Source organism: Cetorhinus maximus, chromosome 5 (assembly GCF_964194155.1).
Source record: "Cetorhinus maximus chromosome 5, sCetMax3.hap1.1, whole genome shotgun sequence".
In the NCBI taxonomy this organism is placed as follows: domain Eukaryota; kingdom Metazoa; phylum Chordata; class Chondrichthyes; order Lamniformes; family Cetorhinidae; genus Cetorhinus; species Cetorhinus maximus.
The window spans coordinates 111,104,958-111,130,920 of NC_135883.1; the positions used below are offsets into that span (position 1 = coordinate 111,104,958).

The window sequence follows — 25,963 nt, forward strand, 5'->3', positions numbered from 1 at the left end:
TTTTCAGGTCAGCAAATTGTAACTAGTGGAATACCACAGGGATCAGTGCTGGGGCCTCATCTATTTATGATCTATATTAATGACTTGGATAAAGGGACCGACTGTATTGTGGCCAAATTTGCTGATGATACAAAGATAGGTAGGAAAGCAAGTTGTGAAGAAGATATGAAGGCCGAAATTTCCTGGCCCCTCTCGCCAACAGGATCTTCCAGTCCTGCTGAAGTCAATGGACTTTTGAATGGCATGCCACATTTTCTGGTCCTGCCCCGGTGGGACAGAGCTGGAAAATTCTGAAGAGTCTCCAAAGGGATACAGATTGGTTAAGCAAATGGGCAAAAGTTTGGCAGATCGAGTATACTGTGGGAAAATGTGAGCTTGTCCATTTTGACAGGAAAAATAGAAAAGCAGTGTATTATTTAAATGGAGATAGACTGCAGAATGCTGCAGTACAAAAAGACCTGGGTATCCTACATGGATCACAAAAAGTTAGCATGGAGGTACAACAAATAATTAGGAAGGCAAGTGGAATATTGGTGTTTATTGCAAGGGGATTGGAGTGTAATGGTAGGGATGCCTTTCTGCAACTGTACAGAGCATTGTGAGACCACTCCTAGAGTACTCTGTACAGTTTTGGTCTCCTTACTTAAGGAGGGATATACTTGCATTGGAAGGAGTTCAGAGACAGTTCACTATGCTGATTCCTGGGATGAAGAGTTTGTCTTACGAAGGAAGTTTGAGCAGGTTGTGCTTATACTCACTGGAGTTTAGAAGAATGAGAGGTGATCTTATTGAAATGTAAAAGATTCTGAGGCGGCTTGACAGGGCAGATGCTGAGAGGTTGTTCCCCTCGTGGAGGAATTTAGAACTATAGGGCATTGTTTAAAAATAAAGGGTCTCCCATTTAAGGCAGAGATGAGAAGGAATTTCTTTTCTCAGGGGGCCATTAGTGTTACAGATAGGACAGGGTTTAATTTAGAACAGCCCTGATTTCTCCACTCATTACACATCTGTAAACAGAAAGATGTTTTTGTTTTTTGATTTCCCCCTTTTTATAAGTGGTGGAGTATGTTCCCAACCCTTTGGTTTGGAGTGACCTAATCCTCTATTAATAACCCCACAGCAAGCTGGAGGTAAGATGAAATAAGAGGATTGGTTTATTTTACACACACACACAAAACACTGGAAAGGGGTTTCGCAGCGTCCGCTCCTTTTTGCATTCGTACAATAAAAGAGGATATGGAAAAGAAAGGGGTCCATGCCAAAGACCACGATAAAAATAAAAATTATGGTTTCATGTGAGTTCAGGGTCCAGAATCAAAGTCCAATGAGGAATTCTTTCGCAGAGTTCAGCTGGCTGAAAACTCGTGGTGTAAGATTTGCTTTTCCGGTGATGTCGATATCCCAAAATGAAGTAGGCATGCGGAGATTGAATCAGTTCTGTAGGCATTGGTATAAAATCTTCCCAGCAGGGTGAGGTTAGATGGGGGCCAGTTGTTCACCCTGGCCTGAGTTTGCCTCTGTGTGGCCTGCCAGTCAGACGTTAAACAGCAGGCTGAAGATGGAATCCAAAAGCTGTATAATTAAAGCAATCAAAACAGCTCAAGTCTCGGTCATGTGACAGGGTGGTTTTGGGTTCAGCTAACGAGGCTTCTTGTTAAAACCCATTATGTTTTGAGCAGATATCTGCAGAACTATTAGCACAACATTGGAGATGAGGAGTCACAAATAGCTCTGCCTTTGTCCATAGCTGGCAGGTGCAGACGTCTCATCTACTACCTTTTGTGTTGGCTTGGCTGGAATGTTTATACAATGCAAGGAGTGTTACATTCCAGGGTTTGATGTGTTAGCCTTTGTCCACTTTTAAACTGCGCAGAAACTTCCATGGCTACCATCATGTGGTAAGCGGTGGCCATTTTATCAGTCCAGCCCTTTGTCCATTTTAAAAGAAAAATAATAATTTTATAAAGTAGCTTTATAAAGTATTATATACATATATTTCTTCATGTTTCCTGATCATGACATTAGTTTTTGGAATTCTCTTCCAGAGAAAGCAGTGGAGGCTGGGTCTTTGAATATATTCAAGGTGGAGTAAGACAGATTTTTGATTGCTGAGGGAGCAAAGGGTTATGAAGGACAAGCAGGAACTTGTAGTTAAGGCCACAATCAGATAAGCCATGAGCTTATTGAATGGCTGGTCAAGTCCAATGGCCTGAATGGCCTACTCCTGCTCCTATTTCTTATGATCTTATGATTTTAGATGGAGTGCAATGTGAGGAAGTGTGAGATTTTCTACTTTGGATCCTAGGATGACAAATTGGAATATTTTCTTAATGGGGAGAGATTATGAACTGTGGAGGAGCTAAGGCATTTAGCTGTCCATGTACACAAATTACTAAAAGCTAGTAGTACACTCTTAAAAATAAGCAAAAATGGGATGTTGGCCATTATCTCAAAAGGGTGGAACACAAAGTGGAGGAAGTTATGCTTCAGGGGTAAGAACTTCGGTCAGTATCCCATCTGGAGTATTACACTCAGTTTTAGGAACTGCAGAGATAAAACAATACCCAGAAGAAAGAACACACACACATAAGATGAGCACATTCGTGAGCCTTCAGATTAAATGCATTGTACCATAACAAACATTTCCATTTTGGAGCACGATTCACAGGGAAAAAGGGGATGTACATAATAAGATGTATTATTACCTGTGAGTACCTGTGAGTAATCACAGATGTGAATCTATTGTCCTATTGTTAAACCAAAGGCACATAAGCTCATCAATTCACCTTGAAGTAGCCACCTGTTTAGACATTTTAAACTTATCGACACTCCCTCTTAACATCACTGAGTTACAACTGAACGATTTTCAGCATCTGTTATCATAAAACAATTACGAGCAACAATTTTTAAGTAACAATATAAATTTCTTCCTTATATAGTGACTTGCTGCAAAAGCGTTTCAGCTTAATGTAAATAATTTTCTTGTAAAGAAAACATCTGTCTTTATCGTGAAATAGGGGATATACTCCTTAAAGTCTTCAAGAAAATGAGAGAGGAAATAGGTGTGGTTAAACAAAACCTACAGGGAAACGAGAGGGGGACAATTTTAAAAGAACTACAGAAGTATACAAAAATAGATTTAAGGAGGCGACAAAGCTCTTGAGATCAATATAGCAGTAAATGTTTGAGCATAGCACTAAGCACGTGTCCAGGATTGATAAAAGAGTATCTGGAGAAGAGTGAAAGTAGAAATGAAATTTAAGAATCAAAACATTCAAATTACTTCATGAATATTTTCATTTAGTATTAATAAAAATTACTCCTGATAGTGTCCATAACCATTTATACCAACCGGTTGAGTGGTTGGTCCAATGCTGCAGATAGTTTAAAGATCCCATAACCCCATTGTACTATGAGAACAGTTACAGGATCATCCATTTCAGCCTTCTCCATATATTCTAAGAAACCAATATGTCCAAGCCATGTCAGTCTTCCCCAGCTCCTCATGTGGGTAGTTCATGCCCCAACCCAAGTCTGACCCCACCAGACCATTCATCACCAAACCACCTGCAACATGGAACAGGCCACTCGTCAGATCCGGGAAAAGATGGAAAGAGAACATAAAAATGCTCCTTAACACAATGGACTTTACAACTGATGAAGCCCTGAGAACCCTAAACTGTAATGGCTGGAAGAAGCTCAGTGTGGCAATCTTCTTTTCTGAATAATTCCCTAGACAAACTTATACAAGAGGATAATCTAATTTGTTATTCAATTTTTGTAGAAACTCTAAATTACACTTGCCTCACTCCACTGTTCATCCACAGCCTGTTTCAGATTAAAATTAATCCTGGGCGGAATTTTCCGTGCCTGTTGGCATCGGGCGTTGTGGAGGGTGTGAGCAGACAATATGACGGGAAGGCCAAAAATCAGTTCCACAATGTCATGAAACCAGTTTGCGATTGTCTGTTCCGTCTGTCAATGGTCAATCCGCCTTTCCCATCGCCGGACATTGAGAACTTAATACATCTGCATATCATTATAAGCTCTGCTCACTGGAACAATCTCCCCCACCTCATGTCAAATTTACCGCCCACGTCAGTGGGAAAACATGCCATGCAGAAGTCGGGACTTACCATCAGGGCCTTGTTCACATCGCGGATATCTGAGGAGCAGAAAATGCTGGAGCCCTACAGCAACTGGACCCTGGAGGAGCATGTGCATTGCGTGCTGGATGGATTCTGATGGACATGGCTCCACCGCGAAGCAGCTCACGGAAGGTGGAAGGTCGCCATTGAGGGTCTGCTTCAGGACATCTGTGTCTTGGCCATGGTCTGCTATGGTTTATCGTCAAGGGGGTGAAGAGGAAGACCCAGCTGTGAGTGGGAGAGGAAGGTGTACCAGGGAGGGGTGGGAGATGAAGGTCTAGGTTTGACTTGGGGAGGAAGGTGTGCCGGGGGGGTGGGGAGCGGGGGAGTTGGGGGGTGAGGGTGGGGGAGGAGGGAGTATGGGGGAGGAGGGTATAATGGGAGCAACTGGGGAGGTAGGTGTAAGAGGGGAGGAAGATGTAAGGGAAAGAGTTTGAAGGGGGAAGGAGTTTGGAGGGGTGATGGAGTTCAGAGGGGGAAGGACTTTGGATGGAGGAAGGAGTTTGCAGGGGAGCAGGAGTCCAGGGGCAGGAAGGAGTCTGGGCCGAGGAGGAGTTCACAGCGGGGAAGGAGACCAGGGGGAATGAAGGAATCCAGTGGGCGAGGAAGGAGTAAAGGTGGAAGAAGAAGTAAGGGTGCTTGAAGGAGTAAGGGGTAGGGGCGTTCAGGCGAACATGCAAGGTGGGGTGCGGTCTGTGGAGTTGATGACTGCCTCCTGGGGAGCAAAAGTAGGGCGAGTATTATAGGAGGGAATGATGAGAATGAGAGAGGGCACACTGAGCCTGTGGGGTGGGAGGGTGAGGGTGTGACGGTAGCAGTGGAAGGGACAGCGAGGGTAGTTTGGGGTGAACTCAGAGACAGACACGGACCCTAAGGTGGGAAGGCGGAGGTTGGGGAGGTCAATGAGGATGGAAGTGGGATTCTCGGGAAGGTAGGAAATGTACATCTTCACCTGGACATGCCTGGACAAGAAAAGGGTCCTAGCTTGTAGGTGACAGTGGGGAGGTGGAAGGTGATGCCAGGAGGACCAACAGTGAAGGGGGAAAGGGCATAGGTGACTGGGGGAGGGGAAAGTACAGGGGAGCTGAAGACATACTTCACCAGTACCACCTTGCAAAGTCAATAGTGAAAGGAGCCTCATGTTGGGCAGGAACAAGTGCTGCATGGGAGTGCTATCAGTGGGTGGGCAGAGATGCAGGGCAGCTCAGATGACCAACTGAAAGAGGACCCCAGCAGATAGCATTGAAAATGCTCAGGATATTGAGATGAGTGTGATGGAGGAAGCATCTGTGGGAGAATGCTTGCCTGAGGCTGCGAAAGACCTTGCCACACACACACACTCCTCCCTCCAGAATCATTTGTGGGCCAGCTGCATGCAACTGAACTGCTAGTGGGTTGGGAGAATGCAGGGAGGACTCGCGAAGCCTGTAAATGAAGCTGAAAGACACCATGACACATTATTCAGTGAAAGTGAATATATTTTCAGATTATAAAGTGACAAAATGTGTTCACCCATGCAACCACTTGTGTTCAGAAATTCTTAACTTTTCTAGGCCTATCACTTCTTCTAGGTGCTGCCCTGACATCGGCAGCAAGTGTGGAGACAGCCTCAAGAATGATTGGCCCTGTTGCCTCTGATGACTTCGGCATATGCCCGCTGAAAAGCCAAGGCCTGGAGGGCCCTGGCTTGCTTTGGCTGTCTTCCTGTGGGCCAGCTGCTCCCTTTGTGGTGACAGGGGACAAGGCTGAGGGGGTCACAGGCAAAGGGGACATGGTGGGAGAAGACAGCCTCTGAGATTCCTGAGTAGATGACTCATGGGTGTCCAGCTGCTTCTCCTCCTCCATTCGGGTGCCGGAGGGCCCCAGCCTGACTCCTTGAGGAGAAGGAGAATCTGGAGGGATGGCGAAGTGCCCTGTTTCCCTCTCATGTTGCCACTGCAGGAACCCACCCATGGCTACCACGATGGAGTATGGGTCTGTGTGCATCTCCGCATTTTGTTGGACCAGGGTCTCCATGGGGTCTGCCATCCTTCCCATGGAGACCTCCATATATGCACATGTGGGCACCACTTCATCAGAGAGCAGGCAGGCACACTCTCCCAACTCACGTGGCACTCTGTTGAGTGCTTTCAACAGCTCTTCATGATGTTCCTCACCTTCTGCTGACTCTCCATGATGAGTTGGAAGGCTGAATTCAGAGGCTCTTCATCTGACTCGGATGCCTCTTCCCCAGAAGTCCCCCAAGTGCCAGGGATCTCCGCTGAACCTGCCTCCTCCTGCTGCAGGCACGTGTCCATGCAGTGACCACCAGATTGTGAACCCGAGCCTGCTCTATATCTAGGTTCCACCAAAGTGTGTGTCTCTGCGCTGGTGAAGGATGCGGGTAAGCACTGTGATGGGTCTTCCAGGCTGCTTATTTCCAGCTCTGGTCTGGCGGTGAGGACCTGGATGGAGCTGAGGGACCGATTGGCTGAGGGTGTCGATCACTTGGCAGAGCTCCTTGTGAACCAAGTAGAAATGATTTGTGCATTGCAGCAGAGTCAAAAGGGAGGGATGATGTGGTGCAGGATCCTCACGTAGGTGTTCGCCGCTGAACTTACCGTCACCGCAGGCACAGTCTATGTCCTCACCAGTCAGCGCGCTCCACAAAGTGAGTGAGGGGCCTAATCTGGGCCATTCCACACCCAGCCTGGGACCTCTCCCTGCTGTTGTGAGCCAACTTCTCCTGCATGAAAATAAATGGAGACAGTGTGAGCGGGAAACATGGCACTGCATGGAATGTTCATGTGGTGAACGAAGCATGGATGGGAAGAGGACATGAGCTCAGAGCCTGAGGAGATGTGAGGGTGTCTGTGAGAGTTAGTAGTGTTGTCCCTTAAGGTGTGAGATCCCTGTGGATATATGAAGGGTTTGTGAGAGTGTGAATTGAGAGTGATGAGAGTTACTTACCCTTGCAGAACGGATACAGTTCATCCTCTTTCTGCACTGGGTGGCTGTCATCTTTTGCAGGGCATTGGATATTGTGGCAGGCCTCTAGTGCATCCAATCATCTTAAATCTGTGCCCCCTAGTTCACGATCCTTCTATCAATGGGGACAATTTCTCCCTATCTACTTTGTCCAGGCCTTTCATGATCTTGAATATCTCTTTCAAATCTCCTCTCAACCTTCTTATCTCCAAGAAGAACAGCCCCAGCTTTTCCAATCTTTCTACATAAGAGAAGTTCATCATCCCTGTAACCATATTCATGAATCTTTTCTGCACCCGCTCTAATGCTTTCACATCCTAGCTAAAGTGTATAACTCAGAACTGGATGCAATATTCCAGTTGAGGCCAAACCAATGTTTTATACCAAACCAGTGTTTTAACTTAACTTTTGAACTATATGCCCCTATTCATAAAGTCCAGTATCCTGTTTTCTTTTTTAACTGTTCTCTCAACCTGTCCTGACACTTTCAATGATTTGTGCACATATACCCCCAGGTCCCTCTGCTCCTGCACTCCCTTTAGAATTGTATCCTTTATTTTACATTGCCTCTCACCATTCTTCCTCACAAAATAAAACACTTCACACTTCTCTACGTTAAATTTCATTTTTCATTTGTTCCTCCTCTCTCCATTCCACCAATGTGGCTATGTCCTTTTGAAGTCTTCACAGTTCACAATATTCCTGTAGATTTTGAAATTGTGCCCTGTCACACCAAAATCAAGGTCATTAATGTATATCAAGAAGGGCAGTGTTCCTAACACGGACCCCTGGGGAATCCCATGATGAATCATCCTCCAGTCCAAAAGAACAACTCTGCAGCACTACTCCATTTCCTGTCACTCAGCCAATTTTGAATCTTTGTTGGTACTGTCCCTTTTATTCCATGAGCTCTACCTTTGCTCACAAGTCTATTGTGCGGTACTTTATCAAATGCCTTTTGAAAGTGTTTAATTGACATCCTACCTGCTTATTCAATTCAATGTTAAAGATCTCCTGGTGCCCTGATTAAGATCCCTCCTCAACAAAAAGCAGATTACATGGTCATTTGTCTCACTGCTGTTTGTGGGACTTTGCTGTGTGAAAGTTATCTGCTGCATTTGTTGACACTGATGACAAAGCAGTTAAATGCTTTGAGGTGCCTTGAGGATGTGAAAGATGCTCTGTAATTACAGGTTCTTTCTTATTGTGTTCAGTTCTGGTCATCATGCATAAAACAGATGCACATGCATTGCACATGTGAGCCGGGTTACTTGCACTAGTGGAAATAATATTAAATTAATGCAAATAATTAAAACAGAAAAACTTTACTTAAGAGATGTGTATCAACTATAGCTCAGTGAGTAGCACTCTCACTTCCTGAATTCAAATGTTCTGGGTTTGAATCCCATTCTAGACACTTGAATACATAAATCTAAGCTGACACTCCAGTGGAGTGCTGTATTGTTGGCAGTCCTATTTTTTGATGAGATGTTGAGCCAGAGCCCAGTCTGTTCTCAAGTAGATGCAAAAGATCCTGTGACAGTATTTTGAAGAAGAGCAGGGGAGTTACCCAAGTGTCCTGGTTAATATTTATCCCTCAATCAACATCACCAAACAAATTATCTTGTCATTATCAAATGGCTATTTGTAGTAGCTTGCTGTGTGCAAATTGGCTGCCATGTTTCTTACGTTACAACAGTAACTAATCTTCAAAGTACTTCATTGACTGTAAAGTGTTTAAGGATGTCTTGAAGTTGTAAAAGGTTTATAAATGCAAATCTTTCTCTCTTTAACAGACAAGAAATGCATGGAACAATCCGCTATTCAGTGCATCAATCAAAATAAAGTTAAATGATAGTCTCAGAGAATTAAGGTAATGGGAATGAGCTTCAGTGGGCTTTGAATATTATGTTCCTACCACTTTAAATGAACTGAGACTGAGGATCAAATTTGGGACCTTCCTGGGATAGTGCAACCAAGTCATTTACTGCTTTTGCCACCCGTTATGTTTTTAACCATTGTTCACAGTAACTAGAAGAAAAAGTAGTGGTGATGTGATGGGAAGGTACCTCAGTCAGTAAGGGAGTGTGTGAAAATTAGAGGTAGAGGAGTCACCAATTCAACCAGCTCTGGCAGACACTTGGAAGAGCTGGAAATGGAAAAGTTGAGGACCATGAAAACAAAAACATTTATAACCCTTTGAAATCTACAATCTACAGTCAAGATAATTATTGGATTTTTTTTAAAGGGGAAGATCATATACTCTGGTTTATATATTGGTGTAGCTGTGGTACATTTTCTTAACATGATATTTACAAGGGAGTACAATAACGGCGTAGTTATGCATGTGTTAGTTTGGACAGTGGGATAGAATGGAGAGTCAGATAACGGTGCTTTTCAGTTGTGCGAACTTTCCCACACCCATATAACTGTGTTTGCTAACTCTGTGGTTTGGGGTGATGAATCAAAGCTACAACTCTGAATGCAATGACAGGGCTTGTTGGTATTTGACGACTCGTTATTTTTAGTAAAAACGTCTACAAAAACATGGTTTCAGTGATATTTAATTGTTTACTTTAAAGATTTTAAAACCACCATATGAATCAGAAATGACTTAAAAGATTGCCTATAACAGTGATTAACAAAACTACAAATTAACCACACACATACAACTGACTTAGTCAAGTGTAAGCTTAGCAAGGAATATTAGAATGCAGGTAAAAAAGTGAAGGCAAGAAAGGACAGCACAGTGCAACCTCCAGAGGTCCAGGGAATAAGGACTTGCTCTCAGGGGCTTTGAAGAACGGCGTGTGCTTTCGTTTTAAAGTTTGCATTTTTTGTGATGGATAGAGCAGAGGTGAAAGGATGAATTTGAGCACAACCCCAATAAGTATCATCGTCTCCCCTACCCCCAAAGCACACAGGTGTAATTTATGTCGGCAGACCCCGAGCCAGCCTCCTGCAGCAGTTGGGAGTGCTGACCTTCCCCTTTAATAATGGGGAGGGGAGGGGGTGGGTTAGTGACGTGTCAATGGAGAAAGGCTTTGGGGAAGGGTGGGGGGGGGAAGAGACCGAGAGGGAGAGAGAGAGAGAGAGAGAGAGAAAAAAAAAATCCGATTAAATCCCTGAATCAATCGCCATTTTATTGTCAAAAATCCTGCTCGGATTGGAAGTAAGAGCGGCGACGGCGAGGCCCGTGAGGGAGGAGGGCGGCGGCGGCGGCGAGTCCTCGGGTACGAGCGGCCCCTTGACGTGGGGGCGGGGGTGAGAGAGAGAGAGAGAGGGAGGGGCCGTTAGAGCCGGGAGCGGGGCGGTTATCCTGGAGAGAGACAGTAACCGGCGGCCTCCGCCCAGCCCAGCATCACTGAGCAGATTGTTGTTGTGAACCGGGAGGGATTCTTCCCCCGCCGCTCTCTCCTCCTCATTCCTCCTCGCCCCACCCGTTAATGTGTTTTTAATCGGTTCACACACCCCCCCTCCCTTTTTTATTTGACATTGGGCAGGGAGCCCCCCTCCCGCCGCCGCCGCCTCCTCTCTCCCCCTCCCCAGTCCCAGGTGTGAGTCTCTCTCTCTGGATATCTGACAGGCGACCGGCGGCTCCTCATCTCTTTTTTTGTTTCACTACATTGTATATTCCGTTTTATTGACATCCTTTTTTTTTCTCTCTCTCTCTTTTTATTTATATATAAATTATTCATTACAAAGTGAGCGTGTGTGTGTGTGTGTGTGAGAGAGAGAGAGGGGGGGAAGAAGAAGGAAGATTAAAGCGAGAAAATGTCGGGCCAGACGATCACGGACCGGATTGCTGCAGCTCAGTACAGTGTGACCGGCTCGGCCGTGGCCAGGGCTGTCTGCAAGGCGACCACCCATGAGGTGATGGGACCCAAGAAGAAACACCTGGACTGTAAGAGACTTTCACCTTCATATCTTATAGCCCCCCTTCCCCTGTACTTGCCCTTCAGTGTTATATCTCAGGATTCATTGCAAACGGTGCGTTTCCGTGTCTGAATCTGCCCAAACGCAAATCTGGGCTTTTTAAAAAAAAATATATATTTTTTTTTAACTTGCCAGTATTTTGCTGTCCTGTCCCTGATGTTTTGCAGATTTTAATTCTATTGACGTGTGCCGCCAGTTTGCTCACACTCCTGCTATTTTAATGGATACTGCTCGCTGGCGTTTCCATTTATTCCCAGGCATTCGCTGGTATTCCTGGCTCTGGGTTTTATTTGCTTTTCTCCATCACTGGTATTTCTGTTGGTTGTAATGGAGTCTGAGCTTGCAAAAAAAAAAGGGGGGTTGTATTCATAGCTCTGGATACAGGAGGTAACGGTAATGCAGCACCAGTGCCAGAAGTATAATAAATATTTTACTAGCAGAATTGCTGAGGAAGTCTGGTTGTTTAATTTTTTAAACATCGCAAATAAAAATGCACTTTCTGAATTAGATACACCGAGCGAATGATCGGATATTGCAGGTAAATGTGTTCGTCATATGCAAGAAAGCAGGATTTGGGTTGTAATCCTCCACTTTAGTCGCTTAAATGGAAGCGCATAAAATATGTAGATTTCAGTCGGGTAAAAATTTTTCTCGTTCCTTGAGAATGGCACTGAGAGAATTTATAATGTCCGATTTATCACGGGTTGCAGTATAGTGGGCTACAGAAATATTCAGCCGCATCAGCACTTTTTAGAGGGGAGGAGTGGGGGCGGATTCAAACTGATTTCTTAAAAATTGCAGCTATCGGCTTGTGTCTGAATGGTGCAGTTTACTGAGCATCGATGATTCTGATGTGGCGGTGATCCTTCCTACCCTGCCCCCACTACTCCCTCTGTATTGCTAATCTCTCTGGATGTTGCTGTTTAAATACTAGCTCTTGGCTCTGAAATTAGTGTATTTAGATTGTTCAAATGATTAATATTGTGCAAATAGTCAGAATAGTTTACAATTTATAATGGGATATTACTATTCTTTCCTGATACTGCAATAGACTAGTCAGCAGTTAACATTTAAGCAGAGAAGACTGTTAATGAATTTTAAATGGTGATTTTATAATTTCATTTTAAATAAAAAATATCTAAACAATCCTCACAGTTTGATTTCCATCTATATTTCTGAAATGAATAGCAGCATGTCCTTGGTTATCTATGGCTTTCCTTTAGAAATCAATGCCACATGGGTAATTTCTCTCAGATGTAGTACGGATAAAAGTCATAAACCAATAGTGAAGAGTGTGACTAATTTCTCCATTTTATCATCCCCTGATATTGACACATTGCTGTAGACAAATTACCAGATTATTTTAGAAATTGCTGCAAAAATTGCACTTCATTAAATAGCTGAGCCAGTGTTTTTGGTTTTAAAAAAACATCTAGGTAGTTAATTTAGTATTTTCTCATGAGCTACCATTTTAAAAATTGCTGATTTTTGTTTTTTAGTAACAGCACTGCAGAGTTTATGCAGTAGTGTACATGAAGATTATAGTAAAAATACATTGTGCAACCCTCAGGTTTCCTTGCCCCTCTCTTTCTTGAAGGTGCGGACTTGTGGTGTGATCCTAGGGCTACTAGCTATTGTCTTATACTGAACCATATTTTGCATGAACTTGAACTTGAAAAGGGAATGTGGGCAGGCTATATGCGCATGGGGGAGGGTAGCAGTATGGGAACACTGCACAATCTTGCCAATGCCTAATGTCCATACATGTGCACATTTCAGCAGAGGTCACTGGATAGCCATCAGTAGTGGGAACACCTGATATACTTTTAAAAAAATCTTTACCTACCCCAGGGGTGTTGATTGCAATTTGAATACCTGTGCTGGCTGTCACCCTGGTTGAGATTAACCATCTCAACACAAGGATTGAACTTGGAACCTTCTTGGTCTTGGTAGGATTTCTTGAATAACTAAACTGTGAACTTAGCCTGTGGAAACATAAATTCAATTTCTACATATTTGAATAGATTTCTAAATTTAGAAGCAATAGTTTGATATTTGGCAACTTTTAAGCCAACCCAAAGTATTCATATGCATATCTAACCTACCAGCATCTTAAATCTACATAAAAGCATTTCATAGTTCCTTTATGTGAAGGAGGAGCTCAAAGTGGTGCTCAAATTTCAGTAGTTCCCTCAGCAATGCAGCAAAGGTAATGGTGTGTGAGGAGATAGAATTACTCCTGGATCAATTTAGAACACATTTTATAATGGTTTCAGAAAGTAGTGCATAATCCATAAAGATACTGATGTATGAAAGTGGATTGCAAAACTGTAATCCAAACCAGGGGTTTGTGTCTTGTCTTTAAATTGCAGGAGCTGATGCCTCTTGCTACTGGATCACAATTGAAAATTTACCACAAATCTCATGGATATGATTTGTTCTCATGATGTTATAGGTTGGTGAAGAATGTTCAGATTTTGACCTATTCCAGTCATTAACAAGAATACTTTAGTATTTTAAAGTTAATGACTTTGATCTTTCATTCTTCTATAGAAGTCTATAACCCATTAATAGTTTCAGCTGTGCTATGGTGTCTTATTAATAAGTTGTGCAACTACTTACAACACTATCTTTTCAATTTGGCAATGCATTTATTTTCAAAGTTTTCTTTGGTGGGGTGAGCGGGAACCCGTTGCAAAATGGGCACATTGCTAATCAGGCCGGTTGTTACTACTGTCTGTACAAACAATTTATATCTCCAAGCATATTTTATACCAGTATACCAATATAATATACCAGTAAGTCAACAAATGTAAAATGAGTAATCGACAGAAATCTTAAATTCTGCCTCCCCAACAGACTCTGTGATCTTTTTGGACTCTTTTTGGCCAAAGGGATAAGTGTAAAAATCATGTGCAATTAAAATAAGTGAAATGCATAAATTATGCAGACAGAACTTTGAGGCACAAAGTAAATTAAAGCTCTATACCCAAGTTTGCTAATAATACTAAGTTAAATGCCACAGTATTTGGTGTAGATGGGAGCAGAAAATTGCTAAGAGGCATAGATTAAGTGAGTAGGCAAAATTGTAGTAAATGGAATTCAACATGGGCAAGTACCAGGTGAATTGCACTGGACTTGAGAGATCTACCTATTTTCTAAATGATGAGAAGGTAGGAACTGTGGATGAGCAGAGGTTTAGGTGTCCATGTGCCAAAATCACTTAAAATTAGTGAACAGGTAGAAAATATGATTTAAAAGATTAATGGGTTTGTTAATATTCATCTCAAGGGAACTGGAATACAAAATTGTGGAATTTATGCATAATGCTGCTGTTTGCCCTCATCTGGAGTACTGCATTCAATTCTTGGTATTTCATCTCCGGAAGTACGTTTAACGTTTGAGGGGTTGTGGTGCAGATTCGCCAAAATATTACTGGGCTAAAAATATTATATCGAGAACAGCTTGCATGGACTAGGCTTATATTCCACTGTGTATAGAAGATTCACGGGTTATCTAATTGAGGTGTTTAAAATGATGTGCTAGGGTAAATAGAGAGAACCTATTTTCCCCAGTAAGGAAATCCGGACTAAGGGCATAGGGAGTGATGGTGGCATAGTGGCAATGTCACTGGACTATCCAGAGGCCCAGGCTAATGCTCTGGGGACATTGTTTCAAATTCCACCAATGGCAGCTGGTGGAACTTAAACTAAATTAATAATTCTGGATAAAAGCAAAATACTGTGGATGCTGGAAATCTGAAACAAAAACAAAAATAGCTGGAAAAACTCAGCAGGTCTGACAGGATCTGCGGAGAGGAATACAATTAACGTTTCGAGTCCGTATGACTCTTCATCAGAACTAAAGAAAATTAGAAATGAGGTGAAATATAAGCTGTTTGAGGGGGGTGGGACAGGTAGAGCTGGATAGAGGGCCAGTGATAGGTGGAGGCAAAGAAGAGATTGCCAAAGATGTCATACACAAAAGGATAAAGGGGTGTTGTCGGTGGTGATATTAGTTAATGTCACCATTCGCACATTCCTTAACTAATATCACCACCGTCAACACCCCTTTATCCTTTTGTGTATGACATCTTTGGCAATCTCTTCTTTGCCTCCACCTAGCACTGGCCCTCTATCTAGCTCTACCTGTCCCACCCCCCTCAAACAACTTATTTCACCTCACTGTATTCCTCTCCGCAGATGCTGTCAGACCTGCTGAGTTTTTCCAGCTATTTTTGTTTTTATTAATAATTCTGGAATTCAGTAATGATGACCATGAAGCTATCATTGGCACAAAAACCTGTCGAGTTCACTGATGTTCTTTTTAGGGAAGAAAATCTGCCAGCCTTACCTGGTCTGGCATACATGTGACTCCAGATTCATAGTATTGTGGTTGACTCTTAACTGCCCACTGAAACGCAATTAAATGGCAATTAGGGATGGGCAAGAAATGCTGGTCTTGCCAGTGACGCACAAATTTCATGAAAGAATAAATTGTTAAAAACCTTAAAATTACAGCTAGGCTGTTCAGGACGATGTCAGGTAGCACTTCTTCACACAAAGAGAAGCAGAATGTAGAACTTTATGCCCCAAAAAGCTGTTGTGACCAGGTCAATTAAAAATTTAAAAACTGAAAATCATAAATTTTCATTAGCCAACAACATTGCAGGAATGAAAGTAGGCCATTTTTGCCCTCAAACCTGTCACAGCATTCAAGGAGATTGTAGCTGATCTGCGACCTAACTCCATTGTCCTGCCTTTTCCCCATACCCTTTTATACGTTTTGGTCAACAAAAATCTATCAAATCTCAGTTTAAGATGAACAATTGACCTGGCATCAATTGGCATTGGCGAGAGTTTCAAAATTTTACCATGCATTGCAAGTAAAAGTGTTTTCTAACTTCACTCCTGAATTCTGTGGCTCTAATTTTTAAATTATGCCCCTGACTTCTAGAGTTCCCAACCAGCAGAAATAGTTACTCTGTTTCCCCCTTAAACTTTGCTCAAATCAACTCGTAACTTTCTAAATTATAGGGAATGCAAACCTAGTTTGTGTAAACTCTTAAATGCCCTCTGAACAAGGGCAATTAGGGATGGGCAATAAATGTTGGCCTAGCCAGTGACGCCTACATCCCATGAATGAATATTTTTTTAAAAACTGTCCTTGTAACCCTAGGAGTCCAGGTACCATTCTGTTAATCTACGTTGCACTCCCTTTAAGGCTGTTGTATTCTTCCTAAGGTATGGTGCCCAGAGCTGCTAACAGTACTCCAGGGGTGATCTAACCAAAGCTTTGTATAACTGCAGCAAAACTTCCTACTATTTAAATACAAACATTCAGCACTTCAATAATTTTTTGATTATTTTCTCGACATGTCCATGACATTTTAACAATCTATGTACATGAATCCTCAAGTCACTTGACCTCCACTATTTCTAGTTTTTCACCATTTAGAAAATACTGTTCAATCCTTTTTTTTAAGTGCAAAGTGATGACCTAATTTGTCTACAATGACATCTATTTGCCAAAAATTTTGCCCATTGACTTAATCTGTTAATATTTATTTGTAATTTTATGCTTCCATCTGCACTTCCTACAACACCACCTATCTTTGTGTCATCAGCAAACTTGGATATGTGGCTTTCTATCCCATCACCTAAGTAGTTAATAAATGCAGTGAATAGTTGAGGACCCAACACAGATCCCTATGGGGCACCACCGGTCACATTCTGCCAGTTATTGATATCCTTTCTCTCTCCTGCTCAGCCAATTTCCTAATTGGGTCAATATTTTGCTTTCAATTCCATGAGTTTCAATTTTAACAGGTTCTTATGAGGGACTTTATCAGTTCCTCTGGAAATCATATAAATAACATACAGACATTTCCCTGTCCACTATTTTAGTCACCTCTTCAAAAAAAAATTCAATCGGCTTTGTCAGGCAGGATTTACTCTTTATAAATCCAGTTGCTGCTCTCTGATCAACTAGTATTCATAGTTAGGGAGCGAAGGTGGGTAAATTGAACTTAAGATACAGATCAACTCTGAACTAGTTGAATGGCAGAACAGATTCAAGGTACTGAATTACCTGCTCCTGTTCCTATGTTCTTAAAATTTCCTGTTGTGACACATTGTATTGAAGCATGGAAAATATTCCTGCATTAGTGAATCTGTATGTAATCTTCAAGTGATACGGCTGGTTTTAAGTTCCCTACACACCGTGAAGTGGATAGCACATCAGAGATCTGGAAGTAAGGGCAGTATGTCTGTCAGTGACTTCCTGGCAATGCTAGCATTTATTGCCTATTCCCACTTCCAAGTCAGAATGATGTGTGATATGGAGGGTAACTTGGAGGTTGTGACGTTCCCATGCACCTGCACTTGCCCTCTAGGTAGCAGAGATCACAGGTTTGGGAATGCTGTTGAAGAAGCCATGTTGTGCTGGTGTTGGAGGGAGTTAATGTTTGAGGTGGTGGATGGGGTGCTGATTATATGGGCTGCTTTGTCCTGGATGCTGTTGCACTTGAGTGTTGTTGGATGCACTCATCCAGGAAAATGGAAAATATTCCATCATATTCCTGACGTTTTCCTCATAGATGATGGAAAGGCTTTGGGGAGTCAGGAGGTGCATCACTTACTGCAGAATAGCCAGCCTCTGACCTGCTCTTACAATCGCAGTATTTATGTGGTTTGTCCAGTTATGTTTATGGTTAATGATGATCCCCAAGATGATCTTTTTGAATGTTGAAAGAAGGTGTCCATATTCTTTTTTGGAGATGGTCAGTGACCTACACTTGTGCGATGAGTGTTATTTGTCACTTATCAACCCAAGCCTGAAAGTTGATGCATTTGGACATGGACTACTTCAATATCTAAGGAGTCATAAATGGTACTGAACGTTGTGCAATCATCATGGAACACCCCCATTTTTGACATTATGATGGAGGGAAGGCCATTGATGAAGCAGTTGAAGATGGTTGGGTTTCAGAAACTATCCTGAGGAGCCCCTGCTGAAATCCTGGGCTGAAATGATTAGCCTCCAACAACCACAACATCTTCCTTTTGTTAGGTATGACTCTACCCAATGGAGAGTTTTTTCTACCTGATTCCCTTCAATTGCCTTCACTTTTTTCTAGGGGCTCCTTCATGCACATTCAGTCAAATGCTGCCTTGATGTCGAGGGCAGTCACTCTTACCTCGCCTTGAATTCAGCTCCTTCATCCATGTTTGGGCCAAGGCTGTAATGAGGTCTGAAGTGAGTGGTCTTGGCAGAATCCGAACTGAATGTCAAAGAGTAAGTTATTGGTAAGTGCGGTTTTGTAGCACTGTTGATGACTGCTTCCAGGACTTTGCTGATTGAACATAGGCTGATGGAGCAGTAATTGGCCAGATTCGATTTGCCTTGTGTTTTGTGGAAAGGATATACCAGGCAATTTTCCATTTTGTTGGGGAGATACCAGTGTAGCTACAGTACTCTGGAATAGCTTGGGTAGCAGCTAGTTGTGGAGCACATGTCTTCACTGCAACCAGGATGCTGTCAATGCATGTACCCCTTACTGTGTCTTGTGTACTCAACGTTTTCTTTATCATGTGGAGTGCATTGAATTGACTGAAGATTAGAGTTCTGGTGATGTGGACCTTTAGAAGGTGGTGGAGATGAATTATATTCTGGGCACTTCTGGCTGCAGATGGTTGAAAAAGTTTCAGCCTTGCCTTTTGCACTCATGTGCAAGACTCCACCATCTTTATGGATTTGAGTATGGGGATATTCATGGGATCACCACCTCGTCCTACGCCAACGCCCCCACCCCCAACTCATATTTGTTGTTTAATTGTCTACCACCATTCATGACTGTCAGGATTGCAAAGATTTGATTTGATTGTTAGTTGTAAAGTTGCTCAGCTTTGCTTTTAACATGTTGCTACAGTTTAGCATGCAGGTATTCCTATGTTGTAGCTTCACCAGGTTGCATCTCATTTTTAGGTTTGCCTATTTCTGGCATGCTCTCCTACAGTCCTCAATGAACCAAGGCTGTGCTTTGATAGAGTAAGGAATATACCAGACATGAGGGTACAGATTATGGTGAAGTACAGCTCTGACGCATACCCTTAGAGCTTCTTCCAAGTGTTGGCCAACAGGGATGCACTGATTCATCAACTGAGTGAGAGCAGTAGGTGGAAATCAGCAGGAGATTTCCTTGCTGATGTTTGTTTGATCTTTGACCTGAGACTTCATGGGATCTGGAGTCAATGTTGAGGACTCCCAGGGCCACTGCCTGTTGACTATATACTGCTGTGATGCTGCCACTGGGACAGGACATAACCAGGGATTGTGAAGGAGACTGCTATGTTGACTGAAAGGTATGATTCTGAGAGTATGACTCAGCTTTTGCTGCTCTCCCAATTTTGACACAAGTTCATGTTAGTGAGGAGGAATTTGCATGGTATATCTTTGCTATGTCGGAATCCGGTTCTTGGGTCGATGCTACATCGTCTGTGCGGTTTTAGCAGTTTTGATACAATTGATTGTCTTGCTTAGGCCATTTCAGAGGGCGTTAAGAGTCATATAATATTGGGTAAGGATGGCAAATTTCCATCGCTGAATGATATTAAGGATCCACTAATAATCCAGTAAGTTGCTGGCCATCATGACTCATGCTAGTATTTTTAATTCAAGATTTGATTTAATTAATTGAATTTAAAGTCTCTACCCACATTAATTTGGAGTTGGGAGCAACACAGAGGCAACTGGCAGAATAGAGTCTGGGTGTCCAAAGTCTGTGCCTCAACTTATTGACTGGGGACTGTAAGGGCCTAAAGCGAGGTGCTCTTCCTACTGACTGGAGAAAGAAGCCTGCTGGTAAAGCAATGTAGGCGTGGCTGGAGGTTGGCCATGATGTCAGCATCAGGAGTGTGGTACCATGCTTGTGGGTTCAATACCTAAAGTGGTTTAATGACTGAAGCAGGGCAGGAAAGGGTGGTAGAGGTAGAAACCCTCATTGCATTTAAACCCCCACCTACCCAAATCTGAGTGCTTCTGCATATTAAAATTCAGCCTATGGTTCTGTTTAGCAGCAGCTTTCTGTGATTGCAACGTCCTCTGAGATGCTAACTCCAAGCATACTTTGCATTTGCATTGCCGTCGCTCAGATTTTTTATGTAAATCTATGTAGAAGTCAATGTGCCTATTTTTTAAAAACCACCCTTCTGCTCTGAGTACAGGCAAAAGCAAATGCAGCCAAATGAGGTCACGATACTGAGGACTGAGGGCTGTGCTATGTTTCCTGTAAACTAATGATTATCGGAAGTCTGGGAGTGGGTCAACTGACCTTTTTGTTTGGAAAAGTATATTACTGCTAGAACAACTTCCGCCTCTGGAGCATTTTTAATGCGACAAAACATCCAAAAGCAGTAAAGAAAGCTAGGAATGGTGAATATTCAAAAAAATATGCTGTAATAAATGTCCTTCCTCCTTAATACCTTACACACTGTTTATTATCAGATGTTGGTAAAGCAATACACATTATAGATGGCTACTTTACTTTGGTATGGAATGCACTTAGAAATTGGATCAGGGTGGGTGTGTATTTGTGGGAGAACTGGTCTGACACTAAGGCTGGGATTTTCCAAGCCCGCAAGTGTCATGTGTGTTTGGTGGCATGAGCGGACAATGTTGCAAGAAGGCCAAAAATCAGTTTCACAACGTTGTGAAACCAGTTTGCGATTGCACGCTCCGCCCGCTGATGGCAGGCCGTGTTCCCTGCCATCGGACAGCGGGAACCTCATTGTAATACATCATATCTTTATAAGGGCAACCTGCCGGACTCATTCCCCTCCAGCCCCCGGTTCGCCTGTCCACGACGGTGGGAAAACATACCGCCATGTTTCACAACAGCGTATATAAGGCATGCACTTGGCTGGCTGCATTTCACTTAGGACCTCAAGTTTCGTTTGCTTACCTTGCTTTGGCCAACACTCGCAGTCATCAGCGCCAGGCTTCACAGACAGCACCACGCCACTTTCAGGGGAGTTCACGGGTAGGTCTCTACTTACCAGATCAGCCATATGTGGGTGGCTTTTCAACGGTTGAAGTGCAAGGTCTTCCTTGGGGAAGGGAGAAAAGCAGCCTCGAGCAAGGGAAGAGGCTGCAGGACGAGAGCTGTACTGGGGAAGGAGGGTATCCCAGGGTGTGGGTGGGGGCACATTTGGCTCTGTGCAAGTGGCCTCAAGATGGTGAGGGCTGAGGAGACGAAGCCAGATAGACATGAGGGTATGTGTGTGAGAATGGGTGGTGATGTCCCTTGAGCTGGCAGTGAGTGAGATGCCAGTGAATGCGTGATGGGCTTGAATGTGAGAGTTTAGTGATGAGATGTTTGCCATACCCTGGCTGCATTGGATGAGATCATTCATCCTCTATCTGCATTGGATGTCCAACCTCTTCTGTGCAACATTGGCACTGATCACCACTGCCAAAGTGGTAATGTAGCTGCCCCTCCTGCGGCCAGAGCGGGGGTAGAGGACATCACCAAAAGGTGCTCGAGGGCTGTAGTTGTCTTGCCTTTAGGGGCCATGTCGTCATTGCTGCAGTCCTGGGTTGGAAGCGCTGAGCGTGGCTGTACTTTAAATGTGGTGCCTGGGGTGATGAAGCGGTGAGGTGATGATGTGGCAGGCAAATGAAAGCCCGCCTACCAGGGAAACGGCGTGTTTCCCAGGAATGCATAAGTAATGCAGCGGGTTTGGGATGATACAGCGTGAAAACCTGCTATCGCAACAGGCAGGTAAAACATTGTTTTACCTGCCCGCTACTGCACTTAGTGCAAATCTAGAACAATTCTGCCCTAAGTTCAAGTATGACTTGAATTATAAAGTGAAAAAGGAAATAGTCCAGCTTGTTTTAGGAGTTTAAATGGTTTATGTTCACAGAATCACAGAATTGTTATAGCACTGAAGGAGGCCATTCGGCCCATCATGCCTGCCCCGGCTCGCCAAATGAGCAATTCATTTAGTGCCATTCTCCCACCTTCTCCCTGTAAGCTTGCATGTTCTTTTCAGATAACAGCCTAATTCCCTTTTGAATGTTTCATTTGAACCTTCCAGACCTTAACCACTCACTGCGTGAAAAAGTTTTTTCTCATATCGCTTTTGCTGCTTTTACTAATAACTTTAAATCTGTGCCTTCTCATTCATGATCCTTTCACAAGTGGGAACAGCTTCTCCCTATCTACTCTGTCCTGGCGCCTTGTGATTTTGAATACCTCTATCAAATCTCTTCTCAGGCTTTATTTCTCCAAGGAAAACCATCCTAACTTCTCCTTTGTCTTCATAACTGGTTCCAAGGATGAGGAACTTCATTCTCGTGAATCTTTTCTGCACCCTCTCCTGTGCCACCTTATGTTTCCAGAACTGGGCACAATACTTAAGCTGAAGTTGAACTAGTATCTTATGTAAGTTCAACATAACCTCCTTGCTCTTGTACTCTGCCCCGGTTAATAAGGCCAAGACAGGCCAAATTTCTTGTATGCACATCTGAGGAGATTGAAAGGTTTGCAAATCTGTTGTAGAGTGGTTTAAAAAAAAACTGCAATCATCTGTAAAATCCTTTCTATATGCATCCTTAAAATTCCACCATTTTTCTCCATATTTGGAAAAACACTGGAATGGCTAAATTATTAATGTAAGTGTACATTTATCAAAGTAATGTAAATTAACTAACTCAATTTTATAGGTACTAAACTATAAATTAAATTGAACTTTTTCAGAAAAGAATTAGGAACTCTCATCAATGCCCCCCACCCCCATCCAATAAGGTTTAAAATTTGTATATTGAATTAAGTATTCTGTTGCACTTCTGGGGGGATTTTAACATCCCTCCCTGCCACCACACCCCCCACTCCCCTTAAAAAAAAAAGAGGGCTGGTTTGCATCTGGTGGGAATGGGAGGCTGAAATGCTGAAAGTCTGAATCTTGATGGCAACCTGACTGCTTTGGATTTTAAAGAGGATCAGGTGACCAACCCGCTCCAAGGCATTGGGTTGGCTCTTTTTAAATATAATGAGACTGTGTCTCAATTTTATTCACCGTTGAAATTTAACCCTGGTTCAATGGGTTTCCCACAGCTAATCAAGTTGAGGAACTGTTGATATCAGGAAGTAAGTGACTTTCTAGCGTGCCGGCCTGACCAATTTCCCTTCCTCCTACCTTCCAAACACTCAACCCGGGCCTCTGATCTAGGCCCTCATCGTTGTTTGTGGTGCGGACCTACCTGGTTCTGTGACCTCCTCTGGACTGCGCCCCACCTCACTGGATGCCAAGCTTGGCTGTCAGCTGAGCTCCTGACAGGGAACCTGTTGGTGACATCACCTGCACATGGTGGAAATAAAATTAGTGTTTGGGGAATTCCTGGTTTCCCGTGCTCAGCCAGCACCCCACACACATGATGTTCTCTTGTGTGCTCTCAGTGGTTCAAAATTAAAATTCCTCATACCATACTTAGAGTTGCATTCTAATTTGCCTTGCATAGCTTTTATTCAAATTATCGTATACTTTTTCATTATTTAAGTACTTAATTTTAATTTGCAGTGTTGTTTCATTAGGCTCACTGGCAAATTGATTCCCCAGTTTGTATTTTAATTTTTTAATCTGTGTTAAAATATGCCCATTTTCCCCTCTTCTCTGTTTTTGTTGTCTGAGCAACATTAGTGTTTCACAAATTGAAAAGGATTTAGGTTTCTATTTTTGTATATCACTTGTTATTTGCTGCATTATAACTTAGTCAAAGACTTGCAGAACATCAAATTTTTAGGTGCCTTGCACTATTCATATTTGCATGTGCAGATAAACTGGCTATAACATACAAAAAAATTTATCATACAGCAATGTTCATTTAACTTTTTGTATCAGGGTTTAATTGAGAATGATTGAATGGGGGAACTGAGTTAGACACCTTTTTAAGTGATAGTTTTATACTTAATATGCGGAAAAACTATTACTTAGAGTTTTGGGCCAACGGAGAGAATCCTGAAGCACATTACCACTTGCTGTTAAAATGCTATTAAATCTTTATATAGGAAGGACTAATGGTTACAAGAGGCTGAATATAGCATGCTGAATTTCACATCAGCCTCCCCCACCACCCTTTTTGGAGTGCCAGTAACTCTTTGGTACTTTGTTCAAATGCTATTTATGAACCTGCATAGCATTTCTCAGTATTCTGGCTGGGCCACATCAAGCTGTAAAGGACCTTGGATCTCCTACCAGAACCACCCATTTCTCTAGGATCATCCTGGAGACCAAAATGAGACCAAGCTTTTCTCCACAGCCAAACATCCCAATCTCATTTCCCTGTTTTTCCCCTCCTTAAACTCCAACACGGAATTCTTTGTTTCTAAGATGAGATCTGTTAAACTGCCTCTGCTGCTTTCACTGTTCCCAGCCCGTAACTCCAACAAGCAAGACATAACCTTATTCTATTCGTGAACCTGTCTGTCTCTAGTTTCTTTCCCAGCTCTCTCTATACCCACCCTTAAATTCATTTCATGGGAGCTACCTCCTTACTTCCTTGACTATTCCCATGAATCTACTATCCACTTTGCTTCTCTTCCTGGCAACCATGTTAGCTGACACTGTTAATGATTCATAAGTTCATAAGGAGCAGGAGTAGGCCATTCAACCCATTGAGCCTACTGCGCCATTTGATAAGATCATGACTGATCTTACTGTTGCCTTAACTTCGCTTTCCTGCCTATCCCTCATAATCCTTAATTTGCTTGTCAATCAGAAATCTAACTCCACCTTGAATGTACTCAATGACCCAGCCTTCACTACTCCCTGTGGAAGAGAATTCCAAAGACTAATGGCCCTCTAGAGAGGAAATTCCTCTTCATCTTAAATAGAAGACCTTTTATTTCTTAAATTTCCGTACAAGAGGAAATATCCTCCTAGCTTCCAGCTTGTCGAACCCTCTCAGAATCTTACATGTTTCAATAAAATCACCTCTCATTCTTCTAAACTCCAATGAGTATAGGCCTGACGAATCAGACAAGTGAGCCTTCTCTGAACTTACGGAGGGATAAGTAAGGAGTCCAAAACTGCGCACACTACTCCAGGTGTGGCTTCACCACTGTCCTATATAGCTGGGGCAAGACTTCCCTACTCCATCCCCCTTGCAATAAATTACAACATTCCATTTGCCTTCCTAAATACTTACTGTATCTGCATGCTAACTTTTCATGACTCATGTACAAGGATACCTAGATCCTTCTGTGCCGCAGCATTCTGCAGTCTCTCTCCATTTAAATGATATTTTGCTCTTCTGCCAAAGTGGACAAGCTCACATTTTCCCACATTATACTCAATCTGCCAACTTTTTACCTACTCACTTAATCTATCAATAATCCCTTTGTATCCTCCTTAGAACTTGCTTTCCTACCTACTTTGTATCATCAAATTTAGCTGCAATACAGTCGGTTCCTTCAGCCAAGTCATAATATAGATTTTAAATAGTTGAGGTCCCAACACTGATCACTGCGGCATTCCGCTAATTATAGTTTGCCAACCTGAAAATAATCCAATTATCCTGACTCTGTTTCCTGTTAGCTCACCAATCCTCTGTCCGGGCTGTTATATCACCCCCAGACTATAAACTCGTACCTTGTGCAGTAACCTTTTATATGGCACCTTTAATGAATGCCTTTTGGAAATCCAAATACATACAGGGGAAGATGGTGTAGTGGTAATGCTGTTGGAGTAGTAATCCAGAGACCCAGCCTAATGTTCTGAGGATATGGGTTCAAATCCTAACATGGTAGCTAGTGGAATTTAAAATCGATTAATAAATCTGTAATATAAAGCTAATCTCAGTAATGGTGACCATGAAACTATAATCAGTTGTTATAATAGTCCATCTGGTTT

At 42.7% G+C, this 25,963-nt stretch overlaps 1 protein-coding gene across 6 annotated transcripts in view; it reads left to right on the forward strand.

Annotated features, from left to right (window-relative positions):
- The first annotated feature begins 10,316 nt into the window (after positions 1–10,316).
- snap91a (synaptosome associated protein 91a) overlaps positions 10,317–25,963 on the forward strand; it is a 204,727-nt gene continuing 189,080 nt past the window's right edge. For 5 of the 6 annotated variants that reach the window (XM_078542298.1, XM_078542299.1, XM_078542300.1 and 2 more), the window contains exon 1: positions 10,669–11,019. In XM_078542298.1, the coding sequence (XP_078398424.1) occupies positions 10,890–11,019 (130 nt within the window). In that variant the 5' untranslated portion in view covers positions 10,669–10,889. Of the gene's footprint in view, positions 10,349–10,668; positions 11,020–25,963 lie in introns of those variants that run through there. The other variant, XM_078542297.1, reaches the window with a different exon arrangement.